The sequence below is a fragment of the Parus major genome, chromosome 13, assembly GCF_001522545.3.
Source record: "Parus major isolate Abel chromosome 13, Parus_major1.1, whole genome shotgun sequence".
In the NCBI taxonomy this organism is placed as follows: Eukaryota; Metazoa; Chordata; class Aves; order Passeriformes; family Paridae; genus Parus; species Parus major.
In genome coordinates, this window is record NC_031782.1 from 8993789 (window position 1) to 9021153 (window position 27365).

Consider the following 27365-nt stretch of genomic DNA (forward strand, 5'->3'; position numbering starts at 1 on the left):
GGGGATTGGGTGGAATACATGGAGGGAAGAATGCAGGAAACTCTTAACAACCTTGCTTGATTTGGATTGATTGGGTTAAAACCTTCTGGAATCATGTAAAATGAATCTCAAGTCAATAAAATGCTGATGAGAAAGATGATTAATTTGAAGTACAATAAGCAGATTCCTTGTCATGTACTTGGCTTTGTAGCAAATACATATTTTTCTCAGTGGAATTGTATCAACATTCATTTTTTTTTATTTCTGGACATTGTTTTCAATTTTCTTTTGAGGAGTGGCTACACAATTTTTTTAGAAACCCCTGACTTGTTCCTGTTGGAATTTTCATGTTCAGAAATCAGCCTTGTGTCAGCACATCACCTGTTAGTTGTTAAGAGTTTAATTTTCAGAGATATGATTTCATCTCCCTGAAGACAAGCTGGACAAAGAGATTCAATGCAACAGCTATGATTTAGCTTGAGATGTAAACCGAAAAAAAAAAAAAAGAGAGAAAATAAAACATTTTGGGGATGAAGTCAGACCAGTTGAATTGAGTATTTACATTGAGAAAGTATTACAGCCTGGAATGCATGACAAGCTAAAGGCTTTGTCATTTAGGCTTGAGAAGAGTTTTAGTCAGTAATGAGCAGTAATATTTTGTTTGAAAAATGAGCAATAAATGAACTAGAGTACTCCCCAGGAGTGGGAGGAAAATGCATTTGCTTTTGTAGCATCCAGGTCTGCAATTTCTACTATGCCTGCTTTGTTCTGGCCTAATAGTAATTAGTTTCATTTTAACCATGTGTTGTGTTCTGTTCCAGAATTTGCAAGTGTTGTGAAATACCAATGTTAACAATACTCAGGGCAGAGAGCAGCCCCCTGTGAAACAGGGAAATGCAAGTAGTGAAATTGGGAACTTACTATGATGTCTAAGAGATGACTAGAGTCTCAGAAAGCAGGATGAGGAAAACTGAAATCTGAATTCTGAATACTTCATTCAGGATGAGGTTTCTGTGGAGGCTTCTGCAACTTTTTGGTTGTGTTTGAGTAGGAAATGTCTTGAGAACAGCTTTTCCTGTGGTCTTATCTCAAGCTTAAATATGAAAATGCACAACCGGTTTGCTTTTCTCCTTTAAAAATATTTAACAGAACTTTTAAAAACCTCAGTTGAAGAAAAGTAGTTTTGGTCCAAGTGCTAAAAACTGGCTTAGACCAGTTTTCACTACCCCTATCCCAGTTCTAACTATTTTGAGTTTTTCAAGTGACCTAAATGAGAACAGCCTTGGAGATAAATTTTAAGGAAAATTTCTTAACTTTCAGCATTTCCCACTCAACACTTCTACTTTAATAATGACTGAAAAGAAGAAAAATATTAGTTATAACTATGTATTTTAAATCAAGTTGATATGTTCATGGTATAATCAGATTTCTAAGGCATCCATGCCTTTTTTGCTATTAAACAACTTTCCATATATGACTATATCATATGCTGACATTGCATTCCTAATTAATTTTCTTTTCTTAATTATACAGCTCTCATGCCTTTTTCTTTGTTTTATATCTATACTTAAAGAATATATGTTGCTTTGCATTTTTGTTTGAAATTATTCAAAAGCACAGAAAAAGTAATTTGTGCAGATGGAGTTTCTCTTCATATTAAGCTGATTTCAGTATGTAGTAGTTGAAGGATACCTTCCAAACTATATAACATTGAAAAACTTCAAGCTTTTCATCTTTTTTTTTTTTTTTAAATAGAGTTTTTCATGTTCTTTAGTTCTGTAAAGTGAGTCTTGTAGTTGCCTGCTGCCTGAGTGGTGGTGATGTAATTATTCTCTAGGGGGGAAATGCCTTGAGTAAATATGTGAAACTAATGGAATAGACATTATGCAACTTCCATCCTTTTTGTGAGGCCTCATTTTCGTAAAACATTTTTGTTTTGGTCTTTGGCTGGATAAATACAAGCTGAGTGAAACCTGATGTCATGGAAGCTCTTAACACTTTCTTTTGCCTCAACTATTCTAAGCAAAGCTTTTTCTCTTGACCCTTAGTTGCTAGAGTTGATTTTCGAATATCTGTTTTTTCCTACTGTGGGAAGATTACTTTTAATGAAACAGAACTCCTCAATGACTCAAACCTTTGAACCTGGTAGAATGACACTTCCAAAGATGGGTTGGTCTGAGAATTCAAGTCCAGTCTCAATTTTGAATTATTTTTCCCACCTATTCCTTTTTCCAGGTAAATACACAGTTACTCTTACAAAAATTTAAACAGCTCCCTTACACAGAGATCTAGATTTTCTTCTAATTTAAAAATGTTTTAAAAAATGGGTTTTAAATCTTCAGAATTAAAGCAGCACAAAACAGATGTGAAAGTAGTGCTGTCTGCAAGAAAAATCCAGGCAAGTAGTCTGAATCCTGTCTGCATCCAGAAAGTCTTCATTTCCAGCATTTCTAAGTGCTCTGATCTGTTGGATTTGGATTAGGTTTGTCTCTTGTCAGTTCTAAATCAAAAAACTGTTGCCTATGTTGGCTTCAGCTTGAATACCTCCTAATCCTCTGTTTTTCAATAGGAGAGTCCCCTCTGACCAGACTTGTGTACATAGCTGAGTTTGGCAGTTCTCGGTGCTGTGGGTCTCCCTGCATGTACAAGCAATACTTGATTATTGTTGGGAGTGCTGAGAAGGCCAGAAGAGAAATTCCACCCTCCATGGCCTCCTCCTCTCTCCCTCTCCCCAAGCTCCTTTTGTGGTCCTCAACACCAGTGCAAAGCGTTCTCTTCCTGAAGAGGAAGTGGGGTACCTCAACTTCCCTAAAGGACCATTAGAAAACTGCTATTTCAAAATGAGTTTCCTGTCCAAGGAAGAGGGCTTAGCGCTTACAAGAACAGTTCTCCACTGTACAAGGCAGACATTTTAGTTTTATGAGGAACAAATAAAACATTCCTCTGTGCTTTACAGGCATAACACTTTCTTAGAGTCTTTAGTTCCAGAATGACCTGTCTGCATAGCTGTGCTGATCAGTCACAGAGAGTAACACGGCCTGACTGTTCAGCAGGGCCTGCTGCCGGAAGGCAGCAGAGGTGGGGGAGCAGAGGCAAACCAAAAAGCAGCAAAGCCTTCCCTTGCTTTTCAGCTGGGATTAAGTCTGAGATACAAACAGTTGCATTCCTGGTGTGAGGAGGTGGAGGTGGTGGCATTACTCGGTGACAGAGCCTCGCTGAGGTCAGTGGGGATGCCTGGGGTGTACCCAGGATTTCACCGTGTCTGCTGGGAGGTGATGCAGGGCTGCAGGTGGCTAAACCTCACATGTCTGAGCCAGGCTGTGCAAGTACGTGGAAAGGATTTATGCCAACTTAATTTATTTCTTTGGAGGTGTGGAAAGCATGGGCAGGTTGACCTTACCCTGCTAATCCTGCTTTAAAAATAAGTTAAAGCAATTGTTGTCAGCATGAAATGTTGAGTTACTTTGGGAGTTTAGACTTAATATTCTGCCTCATACTGTAATAAAATTAATTGTGTGCTTTGAAGAACACACAAATGGTGAAAACACACAAAAATCCTCAATGAACTTTAACTGTAGAATATCTAGAAGCAGCTGAAAGTTTTCCAGTAAGTATCATAGCTTACTTGTTAAGGGACTTAGAATGAAAAATAATTGGTGAGTCATGTTAAATTCAGTCTAATGAGAACCTGTGCTGTGCTGTATAGTATTACTGAAGATTTACTGTGTCCTATGGTAAAAGCATGTGGTCACATGAACTTTGATTTTAGGCTTTTTTTGTTTCCAGGTTAATGCCTTAATTCAGTTCTCTTTGACTCTAAAGCAAGCAGTTCTTAAATGTGAAATCAAGCTCATATATTATTGTAGTACTGCATTTTAATATTAGTGTATAATAGATGTAAAAAAAGACATTTCCTTTTTTTTCTTTCCCCTCTTTTTCTCCAAACGTTATCAGATATGCAAAAGGAGATCTACCAAATGCAATAGTGAAACACGGATTGTAGAGAGAGATATGAAAAGTTAGGTGTAATGGAGATAGTAGTAGCACATAATTGCAAAGTCTGATAAACATGTTGTCATTTTTTTAATTGTTCCCCAGTTGTTTATTGTAATTAATTACATCCTTGCCTAAGGCTTGTTGAGCTGGAGATAGATCAGTTAGCAGATAATGCTGTAACCTTTCTCTTCAAAGATCCTTGCAAGGGGAGCAAGTCCATCTTCCCTAATTCAGTAAAAGCCATTATATGCATAGCTGTTCAACACTTTGTCAGCCCTGGAAATATCTTCTAAGGATATAATTTATGAGGAGCAAACAAACATGATTTATCAATTACTTTCTCTGGTTAAGAACTTCTCAGAGAAAAAAAATCTTTAAATGAGTGTAGCAGCAGAATTTGTATTTTTAGTGTCCTAACTTGGATGTGTGCTTGCATGTTTCTCTTAAGCTAAAAATGAGTCATGGAGAATAGTGTCTTTTCCAGTAATAAAAAAGTAGGATTGATGCAAGCCAGAACTCACATTTGACAGGTTTGAGAAAAAGACCTATAGAATTAGTGTATCTACTATACTTTGATAGGAGAGGGATCCTAAGAGATGAACACACAGTAGCTTTGAGAAGAGCACTGAATAGCGAGGAATCTAGGGAAACTGCTTCAAAAGAATAAAAAGAATTCCAGCTTAAAGCACAGAACTTAAGCATGCATCTGTTCTTCAGTGATTAGACATATAAAAACAAAATGATAGTTTTAGAGTTAGATGTCTATTGAGCATATCTACTGCAGTTAGGAGTAACATGATGTAATTTCCATACCTTTTTGCATGGATGCTAAATAACACATTGACTTTTCTTAATGACCACATTGTAATTAAAAGGAGCTTACTTTTTCCCCAGCGGAAATTCTGGAATTGGCTGGAAATGCAGCAAGGGACAACAAGAAGGGTCGAGTCACTCCTAGACACATCCTGTTGGCTGTAGCAAACGATGAAGAATTAAATCAGGTAAGAAAAACCTCTGCCATGTGAAGGCCAGGATTTCCTTTAGGGGTTCTTAAATTGTCTTTCCATATAGCTGACTTGTAACTCAAGACCTGTGCTTATTGAGTAGCACACCAGGAAACACTCAGTAGCATGCTGGCTGTGTAACTAACTACAGTACTCAGCTTAATTATGTATTTCAGCACTCTTTAAATGCAGTGGAGATGTAAAATGATGTTTGCTAACACTATTACAACTGTTTTCTGTTGGGCTGAGGTATTGTCATAAATTATTCAAGGATACAGAGAAAATGCTGCAGATGCTGGTTTTTTTGTTGTTTTTAGTTCCCCCTTAGACAGCTGATGACTCAGTGGGATCTATCCTGTTTTCAGTGAAGTCTTTTATTGTGACCACAGAAAAGCTCTAAACTCTCGCAAGTCTGTGTCCTTTGCATACTTAAAGATGCCTTTAACCTGGCCACAAAAAAATTTGGCATTATTATTACAGTGCTGTGGTGTCAGCCAGAAGCAGTGGCTGGGATTAATGTACCTTTGTGTGAGGTGCTAGAAAAACCCATCTGAAAAGATGCTTTTTCCAAATCTTTGTATCATGATGGAGCAGGAAAAAAATAATATCCCAAACCACCCTCCTTCTGGCTTTGTCTGAAATTTGGTAATACTTTCCATTCATTATCCCTTTGTAAGCTTGGAACCTCAGCTGAGATGAGGTTGGGGAGCAGTAAACACGAATCAGAAGGTGGGAGTACCTGGGGGACTTTGATGTCACTGTCTGTATCCTCCTGAATAGTGAATTAGTCCCAGTTAGATGTATAAAAATAAGTTAAAGTGGTTTTTTAATACAGAACATGATATATTTCACCTCTGCTTTTAAAGGCTTGAATGAACTGCACACTTTTGAATACTGATCTTCAACTGCATAATTTTTTGAAGACTTACAGGTATAGAGATTTGTATAAATGTTTCCCTCCATTTTGAAGTTTCTTTCTCTAAGGAAAAGAAAAATCTTTTTAAGAACACAATTGCAGGAAAATTCAGCACTTGGGACATATGCTGGGTTCTTCACATTGTGGCACTGGTTGTAGTCTCACACCCTGGACTTTGGGGTCCCATTTTTCTCTCACAGGCTGCCTTGCTGAGTCCTCAGGTGTGTGCTTGGGGCTGTCTTGTTTTTCCTCGTTGGGTAACAGCCTTCATGGCATGGATTCAGAGAAACAGATCTCCAGGGAGCCCTAGAGATGACAAGCACATGTGCAAGAAGAACACATGTTCCCTTTGTAGTTAAAGTCTAGTATGTAGTCAGCTCCATTTCATGCATTTCTCATCTCTTCTTCAAGGATAATGGTGGAGAAACTCAAGGCAGAATACAAAATTTGCAGTAATCCTATTTTCTATTTATCGGTGAGTAAATACCAGGTTTTTTCATGTACTTCTTTTTTTATTTTTGATTAGCTATTGAAAGGGGTCACCATAGCCAGTGGTGGAGTGTTACCCAATATTCACCCAGAGCTGTTGGCAAAAAAGCGGGGATCAAAAGGAAAACTGGAAGCCATCATCACTCCACCCCCCGCAAAGAAGGCAAAGTCTCCATCACAGAAAAAAACTGTATCAAAGAAAACAGGCGGCAAGAAAGGAGCAAGGAAATCCAAGGTAGAGTAATGTGTTTATTTTCAACCCAAACAAGCTTGCCAGCAGTAGCTGCAGGGAGCTTCACACTGGGCCAGCTCTCTGTTGACTGTGTTGTTACCAAAGGTGATTTCAGTCACCTTGTGAGCAGGGGAGGAAGAGCTCTGACCTCTCCCTGGTGCATCTGGAACCTGAACACCCTCAGGAATGGCCCAGGTCTGCAGCACAGGCAGATGGGCCATAAATACTCTGTTCTTTGTAGGAAGCATTCTGAGGTGGGCAGAGGGTGTACCAGGAGACAGAAGAGGAGAGTCTAGGGCTGTACTGGTCATGCCTTACAGGTCTCAGTTTGTAGGAGTAGGGAAGCTTTCTAATGTGTAGCCAAGGATGTTTTTTTCTTTTGCAAAACAGTTAAGCAATAAGGCAAGTAGAAAGGAAAGTACAGGAATTTCACATGAAATGGACAAGGGATGTGAAAGTTGCCTCTGGGTCAAGCAAGACTTCTTTATTTATCCTGTTACTGTTTACTTGCTCACTCTTGTGATTGTTTCACTCATGGTTTTTTGAGGTGGTGAATTTGGTTTTCTCTCTCAGAATACCTATTTGTTGACATTTCAGATGCAGTGCTTCCAATAACCGTGCACTAATAATTCCCCTAAATCTGGAATATTTTTCCCCTGCTTGATTACAAAAGCAGGAAGTCTGTTGTAGGGTTCTGTTTTTCTTCCACACAATAAACTGTATTGTATGCTTACTATATTGGTATTTGACTAACAGTAAACTCCTGGGGAACTGAAATGAGACCCATGAAAATCTAATTTTCAAAACACTTGTGTAAAGTACAGCATGGTTACAGCTTCTAAGAGCACAATGCACCCTTGCATCAAAGTAATTTTAGTTGTTCAGCCTCAGCCTTAGTTTATATACTTTGGAAAGGGACAATAGGAGAACAGTGGCTTGCTTAGTATTCCAGGTGTCCTTTTTTTGCTACAACACAGATATTGCTGAGGCACCAAATATTTATATGAAATTGTAAATAATATTTTTATCTAAAATGTGAAATTATTCTGGGCACCAATTGAGTTATAACCACAGCCTTCGTGAATTGAATTCCTTTTCAAAATGTTCCTAATTCTCCTTTTCGTTCAGTAAATCAATTGATTCCTGAAACCTGTTATTTCACTGCAGTAATAAAGTTGAAAAAAAAAAAAGGTGATTGAGGGGAACTCCTTCTCTCTCCTCCAGCAGTTTCACTGGAGATGAAAGTGGGTGATGATGTTAAATAAGAAAATTGTTCAGCCCATTTCCTGCAAGCAGGCAAATAGAAAGTAGATATATTCATTTGACACTGCTTCTAAGGACAGCCACATTACAGAGGAGAATTTCTAAAAATAAGTCTGTGAAATCTGGGAGCACCTCCCTTCACAGATAAAATTTATTCTCTGACAAGTCAGTTTCTAGCTTAGAATAAATGTCTGCCCACACACAGAGATCTGTAATCTCTGTCCACACAAGCCATTAGAAATCTGTTAAAAGTTTGAGGTTGTTTATATCTTTTCCTGCAACATTTATGACAACCGTCGTCTCAGCTGGGTGCTGTTGTGGGCAAGAGCCTGTAGATCTGCAGACGTTGAGGTCGTTTTTCCTATTGATCCCTTCAGCTGTTATCAGGCACTTTGGTTGGACTGCAGGATAAAATCCAACACCACTATTTGTAAAGGCATTTTATTGCCTGCTAAGCATTTAGTGCATGTCATATATCGTAGTGTCATTAAACTGTTTTTCTCAGAGCCTTGAGTTAACTAATTAACTCTATTTCTGGAAGAAGAAGCAGGGAGAAGTGAGCAAATCAGCCAGTGCTGACAGTACAACAGAGGGAACTCCTGCAGATGGTTTCACAGTCCTGTCCACCAAAAGCCTGTTTCTTGGCCAGAAGGTATGATCCTGCATTTTTAAAAATTAATACCTATCTTTCTGTGCTGCTTAGGGAATAGCCCCCTTCTACTACCCCCTTCTCCACAAAACATCTAGGTACAATGGACATTTCCCCACTGAGCAATTGAGGAGATGTATGATACCAGTTTTTCTAATTTCAAAGAAACTCTGAAACAACTTCTAGAGCATTTTAAAAAGCACGTAAATAAGTCTTCATGTGACTGCATAATTAAATACTTAATTAGAAGGAAAGCCTGTGTGCTTGTAATCTGTCTCATTCATAAACAACATAATTGTTACAGATAAGCATCTGCCAAAGAGATTATTCTAAGCATAAAATTTATTTTTTTCAACAGTCAGCCCACTTCATTGCTCATGTAAATAATTTACAGGTTTTTATCAAAACCTGTTATAGACACTTGTTCATAATAATGGTTTTATGCTGTGTTCTGCTTTGTGATTTACAGAAATTAATGCTGTGTAATAATGAATGATGTGTTTATGAAAAGCTAGAGATCAACAATTCTTTTTTTCACTTTGCATATGATTTGGGATGTGGGTTGGTTTAATACAAATACATATCTGCTTAAAGAGGATCCATTTAAAGAGAGGAGTCATTAAATTAATTTGGTCTTTTATCCTGAAACCTGCCTTTAATTTGTAATGCAAAATTTTCATAAGTAAAACTGCATCTTTCTGCTGTCATTCAATAATCAGATCATTGTGTTGTAAGCCATGAAAGATAAGCCATTGTCCATTGTGAAATGTAACTCCTCTGACTCATTTTTATTTCATACTGAGGTTGTTCTCCATTTATCCTTCAGGTTTTTTTTTGACAAGTTTAACATGCATGAGAGTAACATTTTTTTTCAAGACTTCTGATTTTCCACATTTAATTTTTCAGCTACAGCTAGATGGCTGATTTGGTAGGGTTGTTTTTTTTTTTTTATTTTACTCCTATTAGGGGGATGGCTTTTCAAAGACATTTTGATGGCTAAATTAAAACCCAAAATTTATAGTCTACATTGCTGTTTCAAGAAAGCAAGTAACGTCAGACTTCTGGAGCTGATTTTGAGCTCGTTTTAGTTACCATAGGAAACCTGTAATAAGACCTAGTGTTGTGTTCCAGTAAGACTGACCCAGCAAATCAATGGGGCTTTGCTGTTGGACTCAGTGGAAGAAAATCATGAATTCCAGGACTGCTTTAAGCTGTGGTGGGCAAAGCCAGTGTCTGTTGTAGAGCTTCCCAGTGAGTCCTAGTAGTGGGGAATGGACTTGCTGGCTTTCTCATTCACTTGAGTCCAGCCCCCTGAGACAATTACTGATGTGACACATCCATCCCTGCACTGGGTCCTTTTCAGTTAGCCTTGCACATGAGAGAGACCAGGTGTGTTATCCTTTTGTTGTAACACATAATGAGAAGAGAAATTAAAATAAAATGAAAGCCTGGTTGTCTCCTGTGAGGGAGAACTCCAAATCAAACAGATCATGTTCTGAGAACTAGAGAAGGCATTTGAAGAATTGCTGTTGAGATCAATCAATCAGGATTTTTCAGACCTCCTGTGACATTCTCAAACACCTTTCCAGCATGTCTCTTTGGTTTGCAAAACCAGTATGTGCCAGATCAGAAAATCCTTTGCTAAATGTAGAGAAGGAAGAAAATAATCTTGGTTTTGATATCACATCATTCATAAGTGTTTAATGGGAAAAATCTTTTTTCTTGGCTCCATGTTTACAGAAGGGAAGGGAAGGAACTTGTTTGCAAGAACAGCTCTGCATCATTCTAATAACCCTAGATTTCATTTGATGCAAAAAGCACAAATGAGAATATTGCAAACCTGGATATTGTTCAGTTTTTAAAATTACAAGTATTGCATTAAATCTTTAGGTAACTGCTGACATTCAGCTGAAACTTCTTAGAGGTCATGAAATGGCAAAGAATCCTTCAGTTATACCTGTAGAAGTTTATTAGTGCCACATTAATTATTAAAATCTATTTAATATGTAAATGATTGCACATCCACAAGTGATATCCCAGTGGAAATGTGGCACTGTGCACATTAACAAGTTTGTTTTTCCTGAGAGGATTACAAAATAGAGGCAGAGTTGCAGGATCTCAAGCCTAAGCTTTAAGGTTTGGACTTTCCAAGAGATCTCAACAATAGGCATCTTCAGTTTTTGGTATGAAACTCATACCAGAAAAAGCTTCAAGACATTTAAGGTAATTTTGTCTGAAATTAGAAATGCCAGGCTTGGCTTAGAAAATACTCATGGATGTGCTAAGTGCCATCTGCATTTTATCCAACTAACATTTAATTGAAATATTACCTCAAGTTTCGTCCATTCTTTGTTGCACATGTATATGCAAGTTGTGTCTATTTATTTTTTAAAGTGGCCCTTTAGGGGATCACTTCTGCCTAATACATGCTTCATACTATTGGGTAGTGAAGTCGAGCAATTACAATGGAGGATTTAATGCCATAGGAAAAATTCTGATTCATTTTTTGTTTTTGTCAATTGGATAGCTAACAGTGCATTGAGCAGTAAATGCAGAATTCAGTAAAATAATACTTAGCTGCCAACACATACTATCAGTCATAGCAGCCTTTTAAACATTTTCTTGTTGTTAAATTGAAATTTTAATTACTAGTTGGCTGTGAGTAGGCTCAGGGATAGATTTAAGGTCCAAAACAAAAAACAGTCTGCAGCTGATCTGGGGCAAAAACTTGTAGAGCACAGAATTAGGAATCAAAAAGATCACTTACAGAATGAGCAAAATATGTTTAGGAACATACTATAATCCCCACAAAACAGTCATGGTGTGTGCATGTGTTTTGCTGTTGTTTTTTGTTTGTTTGTTTGTTTTTAATTTTAAAATTCATGAAGTTTATTTAACATTTTGGTTTGATTTGATTTGACTTTTTTTTTTTAAACAGCAGTTGCTTGTAGTCAAACTCAAGACTCAAACTCCAGTATGAATAACTCACCACGTGTGAAGTATTAAAGGATTCCAAACTACTTGGAAAGGAAGCTTTCTTAGATTTTATTACAAATTCCTGAACAGACATGTACTTAAAACAGGGCTGAATTACACTTATTTTTAGTCAAAATCACCCTAGTTTGAGGTAACATAGTTTACTCAAGAAACGTATGCAAATAATATGAAATTGCAGGCATTTAAAAAGAGAAAGAAGGTCAATTCATAGAATCAAATTAATGAAATGGAAATATTTTTTTTCAGAATATTTAAATACAGGAATGGTGGCCTCCTTAAATGTCCCATTCACTTGTATGGGTTTCATGGACTGGCTCATATTCTCTGTTAATAAATTAACATATGCAAAGATAAGATTTGAAGAGTTAAGTTTAAGAATGTGGGCTACAACAAACAAGAGGTAAACTTCGGATATTGATGATATAAAGTGCCTTGCCACAAGATGTATGTTACACTTTGTAGGCTGATGGCTTTGAATTAAAAGGAAAGCCTGGCTTGACTGCATCTGGTTGCAGGAACTGCATAAATGAATGAGAGCTTTCTCCTTCATGGATGTTTTCTGTATCCCACAAACAGCTATTGAAAAAATAATTCAAAATACATATTGTAAACACAGGCATAGATCATGCATGATGATAATGTATTTCCCCAAAGGACAAAGTCTGGAAAACCTTTTGCACTTTTAAAGTATTCAAAGTTTTGTCAGTAGTAAACTTGGTGCCTGTGAAATCAGACTTTCAACAGAAGCTATGCAGCAGCGTCATAACCTGCTCAAACCCTGGTTAGAAACTTCCCATACCTGCAGTTTTGACCTTTGCCAACTTTAGCATTCCTGTTAGGTTGCCTCAAATTGTAGAGCTGGTTCTGTGGTGGGGGTCATGTTCTATGAAGATGTGGGGAGGACACCCAAACTGTATTTAAGAACACAAAGTGCAGATGTGAGGTCAATCTCTAGATCTCTGTGCTGCCTTGTGCAAGTTTCCTGTGTGCCCAGGAAAGATCCTCCTGATTTATAAGAAAGAAGTTGAAAGACATGGATGAAATATATGGGAGTACTTAGAGGAGTAAATGGGCATTAATGAGTGGGGTTAAAAAATCTCTGCTTTCGTAAGAGACAAAAGGATATAAAGCAAACAAAATAAAAACTAGATACAATAAGAATGTGATGTCATGTGCCTGCTTATAGTACCTTGCCAGACATTCTCAAAGGTTGCAGAACTGTAATGAGGACTGAAGTGCTGTAATACAGAACATGGTGACCCCTGATAAGGAAAGAAAAAAACCCACATCCCCTTGTTGAAATGGAGGAATTGCTGGAGACAAGTGTCTGCTTTCTCAGAGATAGGCTCTTCTTTGTTAGCTTAAAGAAGGAGGAGCTGCAGCTTTGATCCTGTTTCAGTGCAGAATGGTCCCAGCACATCCCTTGTGCTTAAGGGATGCTTAGGGTGTCCTTCATCTATACTTAGTGAAGAAACAAATACCCTCATTTAATGGCAAAATTAGAATCACTGAATAGTTTGGAAGGGACCTTAAATCTCCTATCAATCCAATGCCCTGCTATGGGCAGGGACCCATCCCACCAGACCAGGTTGCTCTAAGCCCCACCCAGCCTAGCCTTGAACACTTTCAGGGATGGGGCAGCTGCAGCTTCTCTGGGCAACCTGTGCCAGGGCCTGACCACCCTCACAGGGGAGAATTTCTTCCCAATATCTAATCTTAACCTCCCCTCCATTAGTGTAAAGCTATTCCCCTTGTCCTGTCACTCCATGCCCTCATGAAAATTCCCTATCCAGATTTCTGGTGAGCCCCCTTTAGATACTGGATAACAGTAAGAATCCCAAATAGTGATCAGTGTAAAATCAAAATAGAGCTTACTAGTAGGTATATTCGTGTTCTCCCAGTATGAACAATGTTTGAGTCTTGTGTTTGAATTTTTTTGGGCTAATAACCCTTTATGACCTGCCTTTTATTTTGCGTATTTGTTTGCAGTGATGCTATCTCCATCTGTGTTGCAAAGCTCACTTTTCTGCAGCTTCTCTGTGATTTCCCAGCTGTCCTGTTATTTCCCACCTCATGCTTTTCTTTTCAGCTGAACCTTATTCACAGTGAAATCAGTAATTTAGCCGGCTTCGAGGTGGAGGCCATTATCAATCCTACCAATGCTGACATTGACCTTAAAGATGACCTAGGTAAATGGGGAATGGGTTGACACAACTAACGGTCACATGGAAATTATGGAACCCAGAATTTATTCTCTAGGGCTTCATACCTTTAATCGGAGCAGAAATTCAAATCTTGCGGGTCCTGCTTTGTTGAAGAGCTATATTCAAAACGTTTTTTGATCAATTCTGAATACTTGCAGCAATTGCTAGTCTTCAAGCTGATTTCAGTTAAAAAAAAATTTAAATTCTTTTCCATAATGATCATATGTGACTGTTAGCTATTTTGGGGGGTTTCTTATTTGGATACTTTGAGGACTAAAATACTTTTTTATCAGGTTTTTCTCAAAATAAGCAGTTTCTCCATTCTACCTGCCATCTCAGGTGTTTTATTTTGATATTTAGAGTAGACTTAAAAATTTTGGAAAGGGCTTATTATATAATTAGCTATCTCCAAATCTTCCATACCTTGATTTGATGTTTAATTCAGGTAATAATTTGTTTCCATCATCTTTCAGTTCTTCCCTGTCACTTTTACATTCAGCTGGAAACAAATCCTGATATTATACCGAGAGTGAACTATCATGGATGGAGAATCACTTTGAAAGTTTTTCTCTTGTTTCAGATTAATAAGAAATAAAAAAAATCCTTCTTTAGCAGAAGTTTATTCTTCAGCAAAACAAAAATTGCCTTTCATGCATTATGTACTGCATTCCCTTCTTATTTGAGTAGACCTGCTGCTGTCTTTTTTTGAGACTTCCTTAATGGAATACAACCCATAATTCTAATATTGCTGCATTTCCTATGGGAATGTAGAGAAGTAACTTAACAAGAAAAAAGGTCTAAGGTGGCTAATTTTTATATCAGCCTTTCTTAGAAATACATATATTTCTGTAAGTGTCTTAGCCATTCCAGCATATAATTAAAAGATATGCCTTACTGTTAAAGCATATGAACAATTATTTGTATTTTTTAAAGCAAATTCTGTACAACCCTGGCTGTAAATACCTAGCTCCCTACATGTGAAGAAAACTGGCATTTTTAGAAACAAAATGATGAATGGCTTTACATACAAAAATCAGTGCCTGTCAGCTTATTAGTGCTGACAAAATGGAGAAACTAATTATTTTGTTTGACTTGATGATCCTGAATTTCTCTTTTTTAAACAGATTCCATATTTTAATGTCATGCTCTGTGGGGAACTGGTTGTTCTAGGTTTCTGCAAAGTGAAATGGGGCATTAGCTGATTTTAAAACTTTGGAAATGATCTCATGTGATTGCTCTGACTTGTCATTTTAACATTTATTTGATCATGTCATACTCGATATTCCTCCTCCTGCTCCCTACACCCCTTTCTCTACACACACCTGCACACACAGCTCAGCATACTCCTTTGGCGCAAGGTTTGGAGATGTAAAGGTAGGAAAATATGGACGTTGGTACATGTGTAAATGTAGAGCCTGTGCTGGGTCTCTGTCCAACGTGGTTGATATACATCTGTTTACCTGTTGTAGTTGCAAGTTGTACAGGCTGACATTGCCACGATCGACAGTGATGCTGTCGTTCACCCGACAAACTCTGACTTCTACACCGGTGGTGAAGTAGGTAATGGCAAGTTCAGTGCTGCGGAGTTCGTATGTGTGTGCATGGTCGATCAGCAGCCACCAGCTTGTTGTAGCTATGCAGATTTGCATTCATTTCTCACTTCCAGCAGTCCTGACTGATCAGAACAAGAAATGAACAATTACAAACCTAGTGGGAATTTTTGGTTTTTATTGCCAAATCGGCCTTTCAGAAGTAACAATGGAGTGCACCACCAAAATTGAAGTGCAGGAACAGTATGTTAAATGCAGGCACGTGACCAAGGAAAAGGAATTTACAGTACTGTTGGTTTGACATCTTAAGTGCCTGGTTTGAATGTGGTTTGAGTCTTGATCTTTAGATTTCTAACCAGTTCCAGTGCACCCTCTCCATGCCACATTTCAGATGTTCACATCTGGATTCATGGGCTGGATCTAATCTGTCTGTATCTTCCAAACTCTTAAGATTATCCTTATGGACTGATGGCCTTCCTAGTCCTATTCTGCAGTCCTCACACCCACAAGCCCAGGCTAGTGCTGCACACACGTTGATCATGATAATCATGGATAAGAGAAAGCATGACAGGTCTCTGAAGGACAGACCTCTTAATTCAGCCATCTTAACTGTCCCCCAAGTAACTCTTCACCTAGCCTTTCTCTTACCCCTCTCACATACAGAATTTTCAAGGATTTATAAAAGGGTAGGAGTACTTTGAACTGCCTTACTAATTTGAGAAGGCAAATCAGAATTTGGGTCAAATGCAGAAGTTGCTGGCAATGCTTAAGAACAAGTCAGCTGATCCCAGCCTCTGTTCTGCATCTCCTCTTGACCTCACCATCACTGTGAAAATGGGCTCCCCCTATGCCTGAGGCTTTGTTTTCAGTACTGACTTGGAGGAACACATGTCCTGCACCACCTGCTTTTTCTGAAAGGGCTGCTTTCTGAATAACAAGAACAGAAATGTAGCCCTGGTCAGCCTGTTGGGGCAGAAGCACTGTGATTTTGCTGGCTAAATAATATGCAAAATGTCATAGTAGCCTGTACCTGAAGAATATGCTTCCAAAGTCTGTCAGACTCATTTAGCCAATGTGCCTGTCTCCTACCCTGTGACAAAGAAATGCTTTACTACCCTGCAAAGAAAATTGTCTCCTGAAGCTGGACTGCTTGTTCCTTAGTGTAGGTTCGTGTTGCCTCTGACTGCTGTAAGAAAGAATAGAAGTGCACAAATGCTTAGCTTCCAATGATTAACTTTCACCCGTCTAAATTTTTTTTAATTTTTTTGTTGTTTTTTTCCCTAACAATTTAAATGTACTGGGGGCTTATCCCGAGAATTTTAGAGCCTAAATTTCTGCTAACGCTGTTTTCAACACTGATACCAATGCCTGCTTGGAAAGCATGAGATAATGATCTTGTTCTCATGGGAGTGACACATATTTATGCCTGAGAGCAAATAAGGTTCTAACCTTGAAGCTGTGAAGCAAGACTTCCATCAAGAAACTTGCTAGTGTAGTGGAAAATGGTTAAATACAGTCTTGTCTTTTGCCAGATTAAGCTAATTTACAGCATGGATGTCAAGAATAATTTCAATGTAAACCCTCACTATTAATCAGATGAAGATCATAATTGAGGAGTAAATGCAGCATATTTCACTCATTCATACCAAAATATTACTTTTTCTCTTCTTTGTACCAGATCTGCAAGAAGAGAGCTCAGTGGAATAAACTGACATGGTTGTTCATTGCTTTTAATTATAAATTAATTCCCAGTAGATGGGAAAAAGCTGATCCTTCTGGATTGAATTAAACCAAACTAGGCTAAATTCCATTAAATGTACAACAGCTTTGCAATGGCAAAGAAATGACCTACTTAATAGAACTTTGCTGTTCCTTGGTTCTGCACGAGGCTTAATTATGTTTCTCCTTAAAGGGGAAAATTAAGGATTATGAATGTCATGGGTTTTAGGACTGCTCAGAGTTCATGGACTCATGTGGAATATAAGTGGCATATGTATAAATAGGAATGATATGGAAATATATACAAGAAGAATATAACTAGAATGGAAGGCTGTTTTATTCCCTTCCCATGCCTTCTGAGTCAGGGTGACTTTATAAGACCCTGGAGTCAGCCACATCTGCTGGATGGGCTCAGCAAAGGGCACAGGGTGTTGTGCTTTATTCACTGCCTTTGAAGCCCACAGAGCTTCCAAGCACCTCAGTGCTGCTCTGGATCTCCTTTCCCAGCACTCTCCTAAGACACCTTGCTGCTACAAATAAAGCCATTACTGTCTTTTCTAAGAGATTTGTGAGGTGATCCTCCCACTCAGTTGCACTGGGATAGGTAATTTAAGTTTCAGAAAATTCTTAGGAGTTTGGCTGAAGTATTTATATTTAAGTGCTTAAATAAGCACAAAGAGCAAATTATGCTCTGACCTACACAGAGTCTGACCTTGCAATCCAGTTTTTGGCAAACCCTGTTGTGAATTGGTTATGAAAAAGCCAATGAAAAGGCATAGCTTTTGTAATTGTCCTCAGCTTTTGTACCCCAAAAGCAATAAACTCCCACTAACAAAATAGACTCAGGGTCACAAAGTCAGTTTTTGAATGGAAAACAAATGCATTGTATTCAGCTTTTCCGTTTGGAAGAAATTTAGCAAAACAAAACCATCTTGGAGTCTTCTTAGTTCCTAGAGCTATAACCTGATTTAGTAACCAGAATCTTGGAGGAGGGACTCTGCTTCCTGGAGCATATAGTATGTGCACTTCCATCAGAAATTGCATTTTTTTCTTTCTTCATCAGTGGAAGTAAGGGGTATCACCAAATAAATGTCTAGATCTTTAAGATACTATTTATGAATTTTTGGAAACGAGTTTTCAAAGCAATATCTCAAAATCAGAGCCTTTATGATATCACTGCTTTTTACTTATTTACCTTTATAATTAATATGCACAGTGCAAAATTATGTGGGATGCTTATGTAGTTAGGAAAATGCTTTCTTGGGCTGTTTTTTCTTTCATTAATATTTAAAACTAGAGCTGCAAAATAAGATCTAAACCATTTAGTGATGGACTGCCTTTGTAAACAGCATACCTTTTGGTTGCCCTGACACAGTGCACAGCTCTTCTCCTCCCAGAATGACTTTGTCCAGCTCCTTAGTTATAGTTAGAGAAGTTCATTGGAGGAATATGTTCCTTAGAGATTCTCCTTATTTCTGAGGCTCTTCCTCTTGGTTAAAGGTGGCTCAACAAGCTGGGCAGTTACCAAGTAAAGCAGCCCGCTGCACTCACGAGACTGTTTCATTCCTGGGGCCACCTGTTGGGGTCAGGGACCAAGATCAGGTGAGTTTCAAATTCTTATTGTGGCAAATGGCTCTTTAAAACAATTTGTAAGAGAAGAGGGGAAATGAATCCTAGGGGAAGGAATTACAAACCTTCAACCACTGTTGAGCTAGCACATTCTTCTGGAACATTTCACACTAAGAGATGCTCATGAGAAGGAAGGAAGTAGGGATGTCATGTCAGATGTTTTTTGACAGTAAATTCCAGTCTGAGAATGTTAGCAAGGGATACCAGTGTGAGGATTTTGGGTTATTAGGGTTGTCTTTTGTTCTTTCTGTTGTTGTTGTTGTTGTTTTTAATGACTAGCTAATTCTCAAGTCCCAAAAGGTTTAGATCTTACTTTGCAGTCCCCAAAAAATGTTTGGGCAGAAAACTCTAAGTTTTCTTATGTAACAAAAGTGAATGATGAGTCACATGCCTGCTGAAATCAGAGGAGTAAACTAACAATTCTCTGTTCAGGGAGCACTTTGGAAAAGAAAGGCGGCAAGGAGTTTGTGGAAGCCGTCATTGAGCTCCGCAAAAAGAACGGGCCGTTGGACATAGCCGGAGGTGAGGCTGCGCTTCGGGACCCCAGCCCAGAGCTCTGCAGGCCTTGGGGCTTGGCTCACACAGCCCAGCTCCTCCTGCAGCTGCACTGGGGCTCTGCTGTCTGCAGGCAGCTCCCAAGGGCTGCATGTTTGTATTCTCCACAGTTAAACTGCACACATTGCATCCTAAGTAACCTTTGCCAAAGCACCTGGGAGATGGGCAGTGCTGTAGTGTTACAGTAAGGCTGTTCACAGGTACGTGCATGCACGCTCAGTGTTGATCATTAAGAGCACAGTTCAGAAAAGCAATTAATGAGATGCTTATTTTTGAGTCCAACTCTGTTAAACATCTGCTTTGCTGAAATGCTGCTGACTTTCACTGAACGTAAGCGTGTGCTTAAAGTTCAGCATCTGCTTGGGTACTTAGTTTAATCAGTGCCAAAATCATCACTATAAAAGCTTACAACTTTCTGATGCCTAGTTATCAAAATTTATGTAATATCGGAGAGAAATCTACTATGTGAGTAATAACATTTGATAATGGCAATATATAATTTTACACCATCTGTGAAATTGCTGATCCATGTTGTTCGTATAGGAGGCTGATTCTGCCATCTGTGTTTATGCTATAAAAATAAATACAGTGTGCACAGTTTTGTAAACGAATTCTAACTACAGCCGAAGGGGAGATGTAAGAATTCAGCTCTGACAGGAAAAATTACAACTGTTTACTTCTGGAGCTTAATACTTCGGGGGTTTCTCCCTTGCTTTTAAAAAATTTTAATACGTTTTTCTTGGAATTTTTGTTCTGCGAAAATATGCAGAATGAATTGCTCACTTTTTTCTTCTTACTAACTTCTGTACAAGATTGCTTACTGGCCCAGACCAAACTGCTCCAAATAGGTGGCAAGTTGAAAAGAAAAGTTTCTTTTTCTCAGCTGTTAGTGCATCCCTCAGATCTGTGGCTTGCTTGTCAGTCTTACTTCAGGGCAGCTCTGCACTGCACTGGGATAAACTGGCTGTTAGGGACTTGTTGGAGGGCTCTAGAGCACAACCAATACATCCATTTTTCAATCTTACACATACCCAGTTTTCAGATTTCTCAGTTCTGTGGGCATCCCTAAAACCTACCCATAACCAGAAAGCTTACCTGGAATGTGACTAGCACAGAATAAGTCCAAAGTTTCCTTTCTCTTTCTTACTTCCCATTTCAGTGCATTTGCATTTGAAGTAAGGGACAGCTGCTCTTGGTAATGAACAGTTGTCCTCATCAGAATCCTAATGCGTTAATTAATTACTATCCTGGAAAACACTTCCTGAGAAATACTAAAGTTGGTCATGTGTATTAATACAGTATTTTACTCCTTCAGGGTGAGGATGATATCCACATTTCATATCTGACTAGAGATATGTCAGCTGCTTTTAATAGATTTTTCTTGGATTTATGATGTATTCTGAATCTGCCAACATTTTAGTTGCACATTATGACGAATTAACATTGCCTAACACTGAGGCTATTCAACATGTTGGGACTCTGCAAAGCCATAAGAACATAAATGCTTGTGCTTCCGTTGTCCTTCAGATGCTCTGGTTAACCCCTGGTCAGGATCCATATGACACAGTCTATTTTCTCTTTCCTGCAGCAGCCATGAGATAGTATCCATATGTGATGGTCATGTGCCAAGAGTTACTTCTACTATACTTAAATAGCAAAATGCCTCTTAAACATTCCAGAATGGACTAGAGGATTTCAGACCTCTAAGCACCTTTGCAAACTTGATTTTTAAATTTTTTTTAAAACTTATTGGTATTTTTATTGGTTCTGTGAAGACATAAGCTGCCATTTTATACCTACACTTTTGTGGGGTATTTTTGACTTTCTGTCAAGGCTCACTGTATGCTCTTGTGAGATTTCAGATAGATGTTTTTCTTCCCTCAGCTTGTGATTAGGATGGTTTGCTTCCCCCCACCCTTTATTTTTTTAACAAACCAAAGTTACAACTTTTTTATTTGCAATCACAGCTCAGTGAGTTCAGAATTCACAGAAATCCTTGTACCCTGTTTCTGGCAGTCAGAGCACAGTCTGTTGCTCTGTGATGGGAAATGGTGAATCCAGAACATGTTCTCCTGCAGAGAAGGAGGCCCCTCATCTGGAGAATCCCTGCCTGTCAGCAGTGCCTAGGCAGGGTCTGCTGCATCTTCTTAGTCCCCATAAGTCTATGGTGATATTGTGGTGATATGATTAGCATGGTAAAAATTCTTCTTCATTTCTTTGTATGTACAAGGCCTGGCCTGTTGTTACACAAACAGTGTGAACTAAACATTGCAAATATGTAAATGCATCCTCTGTCAAGAATGTGATGAAAGAGAGAAACTAAGCCCAGCATTGTTCAAGTGATCTTGGATGACCCACACACAGAAAAGCTAAAATAAGGCCAGGCCCAAAGTCTTGAAATCACACAAAATGTCTTGATTATAGTTATTGAGAGACAAAGCTGGAAATAAAGCCAGAATCTTAATTCACCTCTTTTCCCATCCTTCCTTGGGGGTTTGCAGAGCACTAGTAGCTCTGATCTGCTCCAGTTTGGGCCAGGGTATGATCAGAAGCCAGCTGAACACTGTACATTCAGCAGGAGTAGCTGAAGGTCACTGGAGTCTTAACTCCTTGTGCCTGTCCAGAATCCTGGTATTTACTGTATCTCTGTAGTAAACCCAACCAAAGCAAGATCATCCCTTGTCTGGAATGAACAGATACTGCCCTTCTCCTTACCCAGTCCTCATTATAAATGTGCTTCCTTTGATGTCAACCATGAATTCTTGCTCTCTCTCAAATAAGCTCAATCCTAGCTATGATTTATAAATTATCACAGCAAAATGCAGCTGGAAATGGAAAACACAAAGTCTCTTGTAATCATGTTATATTTTAAGGCTGTGTGATTTATAATCTAAAACATTCTCAGGGGCTAAAGGAATGTCTGTTGATTGTTTGCTATTTTAATCACATGTACACTCCTTTAATCCTAAAGAGAGGAAAGTAATTATGTTTAATTTTCAATTCTTCCTAGCTGTTGTCAGTGCTGGCCATGGACTGCCTGCGAAATTTGTGATCCACTGTAATAGCCCAGGCTGGGGCTCAGATAAATGTGAGGAGCTGCTGGAAAAGACAGTGAAGAACTGCTTGGCTCTGGCTGATGAAAAGAAGCTGAAATCAATCGCCTTTCCTTCCATTGGCAGTGGCAGGTAAGGCAGTCAGGCAAACCTAATGCCAAATAGGTCACGTTCTCCAAGTGCCATGTGGTGTTCCAGTCCCTTCCCATGTACAAAACACATTGCTACAATGCTGGCCTTTTTCTTCCTTGCTTAAATCAGTTCCCTAAAGGAAGAGTTTATTCTAGATTTGTTTAGGCAGTGCATGGAGCCTACAGTGTTTTCCAGAGTACTAGTTTAGTGTTGGCAGATCTCATAGAGATCCCAGCAAATCCTAAAACATTCAAATGGGATAAAGACTGTAAAACAAACTTTCAAGAGAATATTAAAAGACTTCTTTCAGACTATCAATTCATTCATATAAACTGGAGATGTGGAAAAGGACATGAAGAGGTTTCTTTTGCCTGATTTTTAGTGTGTAATGAAACTTACCTGTCTTACAATGGCCAGAAGACACAGCTTAGTGTTTGTTTAAGCAGCAAACCTAAAGTGCCTTGATTCTCAGGATTTGCAGAGTCACTTCAAGCTTTCATCCAAAATCCATGAGGTGAATTCCATGCAGTTCACATCATGGGACTATTACATTAGAAAAATAGAGACCTTAAAAACCCCTGCCAAGGTCTTTGAAAGCCTCAGTCTAAAGTTCAGGTGCTCTGGCTCTGTACAGTGTGCTCAGTGCCTTTGAAAGTTGGATCATGTTCTTAAGAGTCTCAGTCCAGACTGGTGGCACCTTTAGTCTGAGGCTTCTGGGTTTAAGGTGCAGAGGGAGGTTGGGAACACCTGGTCCTCACTGATGGCTCAGTAGGAAGACCAAGGGCCAAATCTAGGCTGAATTACACAGTTGTGTCTCTTAACCCTGAACAACTTGACCCTCTTGAGTTGAGCATGAAAGAAGTTGGCTGGTGTACAGCAAGAATATTCTTCCCATTGTGCTATGTTGCAACACTAGATTAATTCTTGCATATTCTGTGGGCTAGGGCAGAATACAGTATTTGAGGTTTTGGGTGAATTACAAGAAATAAAAGTTTCATTAGGATCCTAAATTTAAGCAACTTGCATCACACAAATCTCCAGCTAAGGTTAATTTGCATAGGTGTCATTTTAAGGAGATAACTTGAGCAAACTTTGCTGGACAGTAGAGAAATAGAGCAGAGGGTTCCTAGTAACCTGTTGGATTAGCTGTCAGGGTCACAGGGTGGTCAGTAAAGAGAGAAGCTCTGAATCACTGTCTGGGAAAAGCTCTATTCCTCCATGGAATGACGAGGAGAGTGCAGAGTGACTGTGGAATTGATTAGGCAAAAGTGGGACTGTGTAAATTATCTTCTACACAGCCCTGTCTTTTCTGGATAGCTCCCAGCAAAGAACTATTCCCAGCCCTTGTTGTTAAGTATGTGATTGGTACTGCAAGATGATGAAGACTTGAACAATCCTTAGGATTCACATTCTGTTCTGAAATCTGGTTACTGACAGGCAGGATCTGGGGCAAGTTCTCCACTTGGCATATACATGTCATTCTTACTTGAGCCAGTTGAAGTGGTGCTTTTAAAAGATGGAGAAGAATCAAAAGGAGTAATATATGAAGTTATGTATTTTTCCTTTTTTTTTTTCCCCTTAATTAGAGATACTCAAGCATAAGTTAATTTTGGAGAGAACATAATATATTCTGACAATATTCTCTACTTGTTTTTATGAAGTCAAAAGCATTAAAAAAAGAAAAAAAAGTAAAGCTTTAAAAGATAGCAAATGCCAGACACCACATGTATGCAGCTGTTCTAGTACAGGCATCTGTCAAGCAGACATCACCCAATAAACCCACATAAACAGTTTCATTCTCTTTTATAGTCGAGGAATGGGATTACATGAGGGCAGTTCAAATAAATCACGAGGGGAAATAAAATAGCATACTTGTAGCATTCATTGGGCCAGATGCTCAGCTACAGCCAACTTATGGAAAGCACAACTTGGGTGCTGTTCAGAGGTAGCCTGGAGTTCAGTCTGGTAGGGCCAGCAGGAGAAAAGGGAGAGTTAGGGATTGAGCATGAAATCATCCTCTTGAGAAGGGATTTCATTCTGAGGCTCTGACTTTGATCTGAATTGACACTGGTTTGGCTGAAGTCCCAAATTGCCTTTTCACAAGAATTTAACTCGGACCCATCGATCAATGCATAAGGCTTCTGTTTCTTGCAGCCCACACATGGCCATCAGGCCAGCACCTTTCTGCTGATTTTTCTGCTGTCTTTTGTTTCTTTTGGGAGAGATGTCCTGGGCAGTGGATTGTTATCAGCTTGCCTGGCACTGTCTTCCTTTCACCAGACCACTCTTCTTTCATGTGCCCTGGTGTGACCACCACGCCAGAACACTTGGAAGCTGTGTGACTTCAGAGGCCCCTGAGAACAATTCAGAAACAGTGTATGTTCCCTTTTGTGCTGCCCTGCATGACAGCCAGGAATAAAATTCCTGGGAGATCTCTTCACTCTGTCAGGATGCAGAATTTTTAGGTAACCTGCAAAGTGCTCAGGTGTGCAGGCTGCTGACTTCTAGGCAGATTCAGTGTCAAAACAGTTGATTAACTTATCACACAAGCTGATTATCCCTGACCAGCTCATTTGGCTTTAGAATAGTACAAGCTTTGCTCACTATGCTTTTTCCATTTATTTTTCTTCTTCAATAGAAAAAAATCAGGCATTTTCAGAAAAGAAAAAACAGTGTAAGCTATTTCATGCCATCATTTTTGAAATACCTCAAACATTATCTTTAAGACAGCACATATAGCATCACATTACAGGCAGGACTGACACAGAATTGCTTACTGAGAATGCTTTTTTGGTAAGGCAATGTGCAGCAAGTGGGCCATGACACAGGCAGTTGCCCTTCACGTTTGGTGTGTTGAAGCACAGAATAAGAGGGAGATTACAACAGCATTTTACTACCAGTGTGGTGCTTCAGTGAACAAGTGCTGAGAAATGTTCACCTGTTAGAGCCAGAGGTGGATTTAGCACAGCTTCTTTCAATTGCTCATGAAATGCTGAGAAACTCATCAGTCTGTGTAATCTGTAAGTTATTTGTAGTATTAACAGTACACACTTTATAATGGGGTGTATTAACTACCAGGTAGGTATCTGTAAGTGCATGTCAAGGTACAGGTGATGTCCAACAGGCTCTTTCAGGTTCTTTTTGGGTGCTACTCTTAAGAGAGTGGTCTTGTCCCATCACCTTCAGACAGACTATGGAGTGCACATCACTGAGGCTGGGGGTGGGCTCAGAATTTGGCAGGGTAGAACCACGGCCTGGGTGAGAAGCAACATTTCAGGAGCAACAAAGTTCAGGCTGTGTTCCAAGCACTTACCACTCTAATTCCAGGAGTTTGCCATAACCTATAAAATTCAGGTCATAAAGTTCAGGTCATAGCTTTGTTCAGACCATTCTACTTGTGCTTGACTTGTTCTAAGATTAGACAAATCTTTTGGACAAGGATTCCTAGATAAAAATATGAAGTTTATAAGAAAGGTTGTCAGGTTAGGTCCTGTAAAATCCTGTGCTTAGTTACCATTAATAGTGGCAAGACCATATTGTACTTTGGGTCTTTTCACGTTTCATGTTCTATATCAAGTTCTCTGTTCCTTTTTACTTTTCTTTAAGAGTTGCTTTGCTTTCAGGACAGGTTTAGCTTTGCAGCTCCAACACATACACTGTTTTCTAGAACACAGCAGGCTCTTGGTTTACTTACCTGTTAAATGAGAATAACTGACCCATCAGGTATCATGAGGTTCAACCCATCAGTGTCTGTAGACTCCGTATTCATATTTTGGGAATGCTTTTCTTCTGTTTGAGCATTTTAAGTCTTTAAATCAACAAGTTTGTAGCTTCTAATTCAGACTGTAAACACTGGCTTTGCAGCTTTATTTACTGTGAGGTGTTGGGAGAAAAGCCGGAGCCTTCCCTGCGAGGTTAAACCATCAAAAGTTGGTTCAGCAAGTCTTGATTTTCTTTTTTCCCTCTCTTCTTCTAGAAATGGCTTCCCAAAGCAAACAGCTGCTCAGCTTATCCTGAAAGCCATCTCCAGCTATTTTGTTTCCACAATGTCCTCTTCAATCAAGACGGTGTACTTCGTGCTCTTCGACAGCGAGAGTATAGGGATATACGTGCAGGAAATGGCCAAACTAGATGCCAACTAAGCCTAGAAAGCTACAGTACCAGCCCCCTTTTCCACCCATCAGCATCCCCAAATCCTTAACTCATTGTGAGGCAGAGCATCCCTTATTTTAAATTTTGCTCATCTAGGGAAATAAACGTGGGGTTTTTGTTGTTTTGTTTTGGAATTTTTTGTTTGTTTTGTTTTTCCTCTCCAAACTGTTTTATGTTGGCACTGATAGTTGGCATTACTGCTGTTAATGCACTGTTATACCAGGCATTGTCTGAAGTTAGTGTAATCTAGAAGATTTTATAGTTTTATTTTAATGAAGTATGAATTGAAGCAGGAAGCTGTTAGGAGTATGTAGTCTTTTACTTGTGAAAGAAACAGGCCAACCCTATTTTGTAACTGTGTTGTGGTGCTTTATCAATACATCAAGTGGCGTTCCTTTCATTTTTTAAAAAAACAGATGCTATAAACCTAATTTGTGTTTGTTTATTGTCTTAATGATTCTGGAAGAAAAAAAATACATAAACCCTGTTGTCCTTAATTATATTTACAATTTTGAAACTGTGTGAATTGATTTAGTAAAATGTTTGAACTGTTGCTCTTGATGTACTTGGATTGATTTTTCCTTTAAGCCTTTTTTTTTTTTAAGTTCTGAAAAGTTAGCTCTGAGAGGGATGAGAGAAGATCAGAATCAGTGACCTGGAAGTTTGTTTGGATAAGCTGGGCACCTTCCCTGTGTTGGCTGCATGTGTGTGTGTGCTCAGTGACACTCACTTTCGTGTCTGGACTTAGAATGTTTATTTTTCTTACCTATATTACATTTTTGCAGACAGTAAGCACTTCTACACCTTAATCTAACAAGCTGCAAATTGTGACCTAGGCCTCTCTCC

At 38.9% G+C, this 27365-nt stretch overlaps 1 protein-coding gene across 9 annotated transcripts in view; it reads left to right on the forward strand.

Moving 5' to 3' along the window:
- LOC107210730 (core histone macro-H2A.1) overlaps positions 1-27080 on the forward strand; it is a 40457-nt gene extending 13377 nt beyond the window's left edge. Inside the window, exons 3-11 of one of the 9 annotated variants that reach the window (XR_001524004.3) lie at positions 4870-4976; positions 6422-6619; positions 8421-8531; positions 13615-13714; positions 15199-15289; positions 18499-18600; positions 19060-19149; positions 22193-22367; positions 26344-27080. Coding sequence is in view for 4 of the 9 variants with exons in the window: in XM_015641939.3 (XP_015497425.1) it covers positions 4870-4976; positions 6422-6619; positions 8421-8531; positions 13615-13714; positions 19060-19149; positions 22193-22367; positions 26344-26509 (947 nt within the window). In the remaining 5 variants the exon portion in view is untranslated. The remainder of the gene's footprint in view (positions 1-4869; positions 4977-6421; positions 6620-8420; positions 8532-13614; positions 13715-15198; positions 15290-18498; positions 18601-19059; positions 19150-22192; positions 22368-26343) is intronic. The other 8 variants (XR_001524005.3, XR_001524002.3, XR_001524003.3 and 5 more) reach the window with 8 other exon arrangements.
- The last annotated feature ends 285 nt before the right edge of the window (positions 27081-27365 follow it).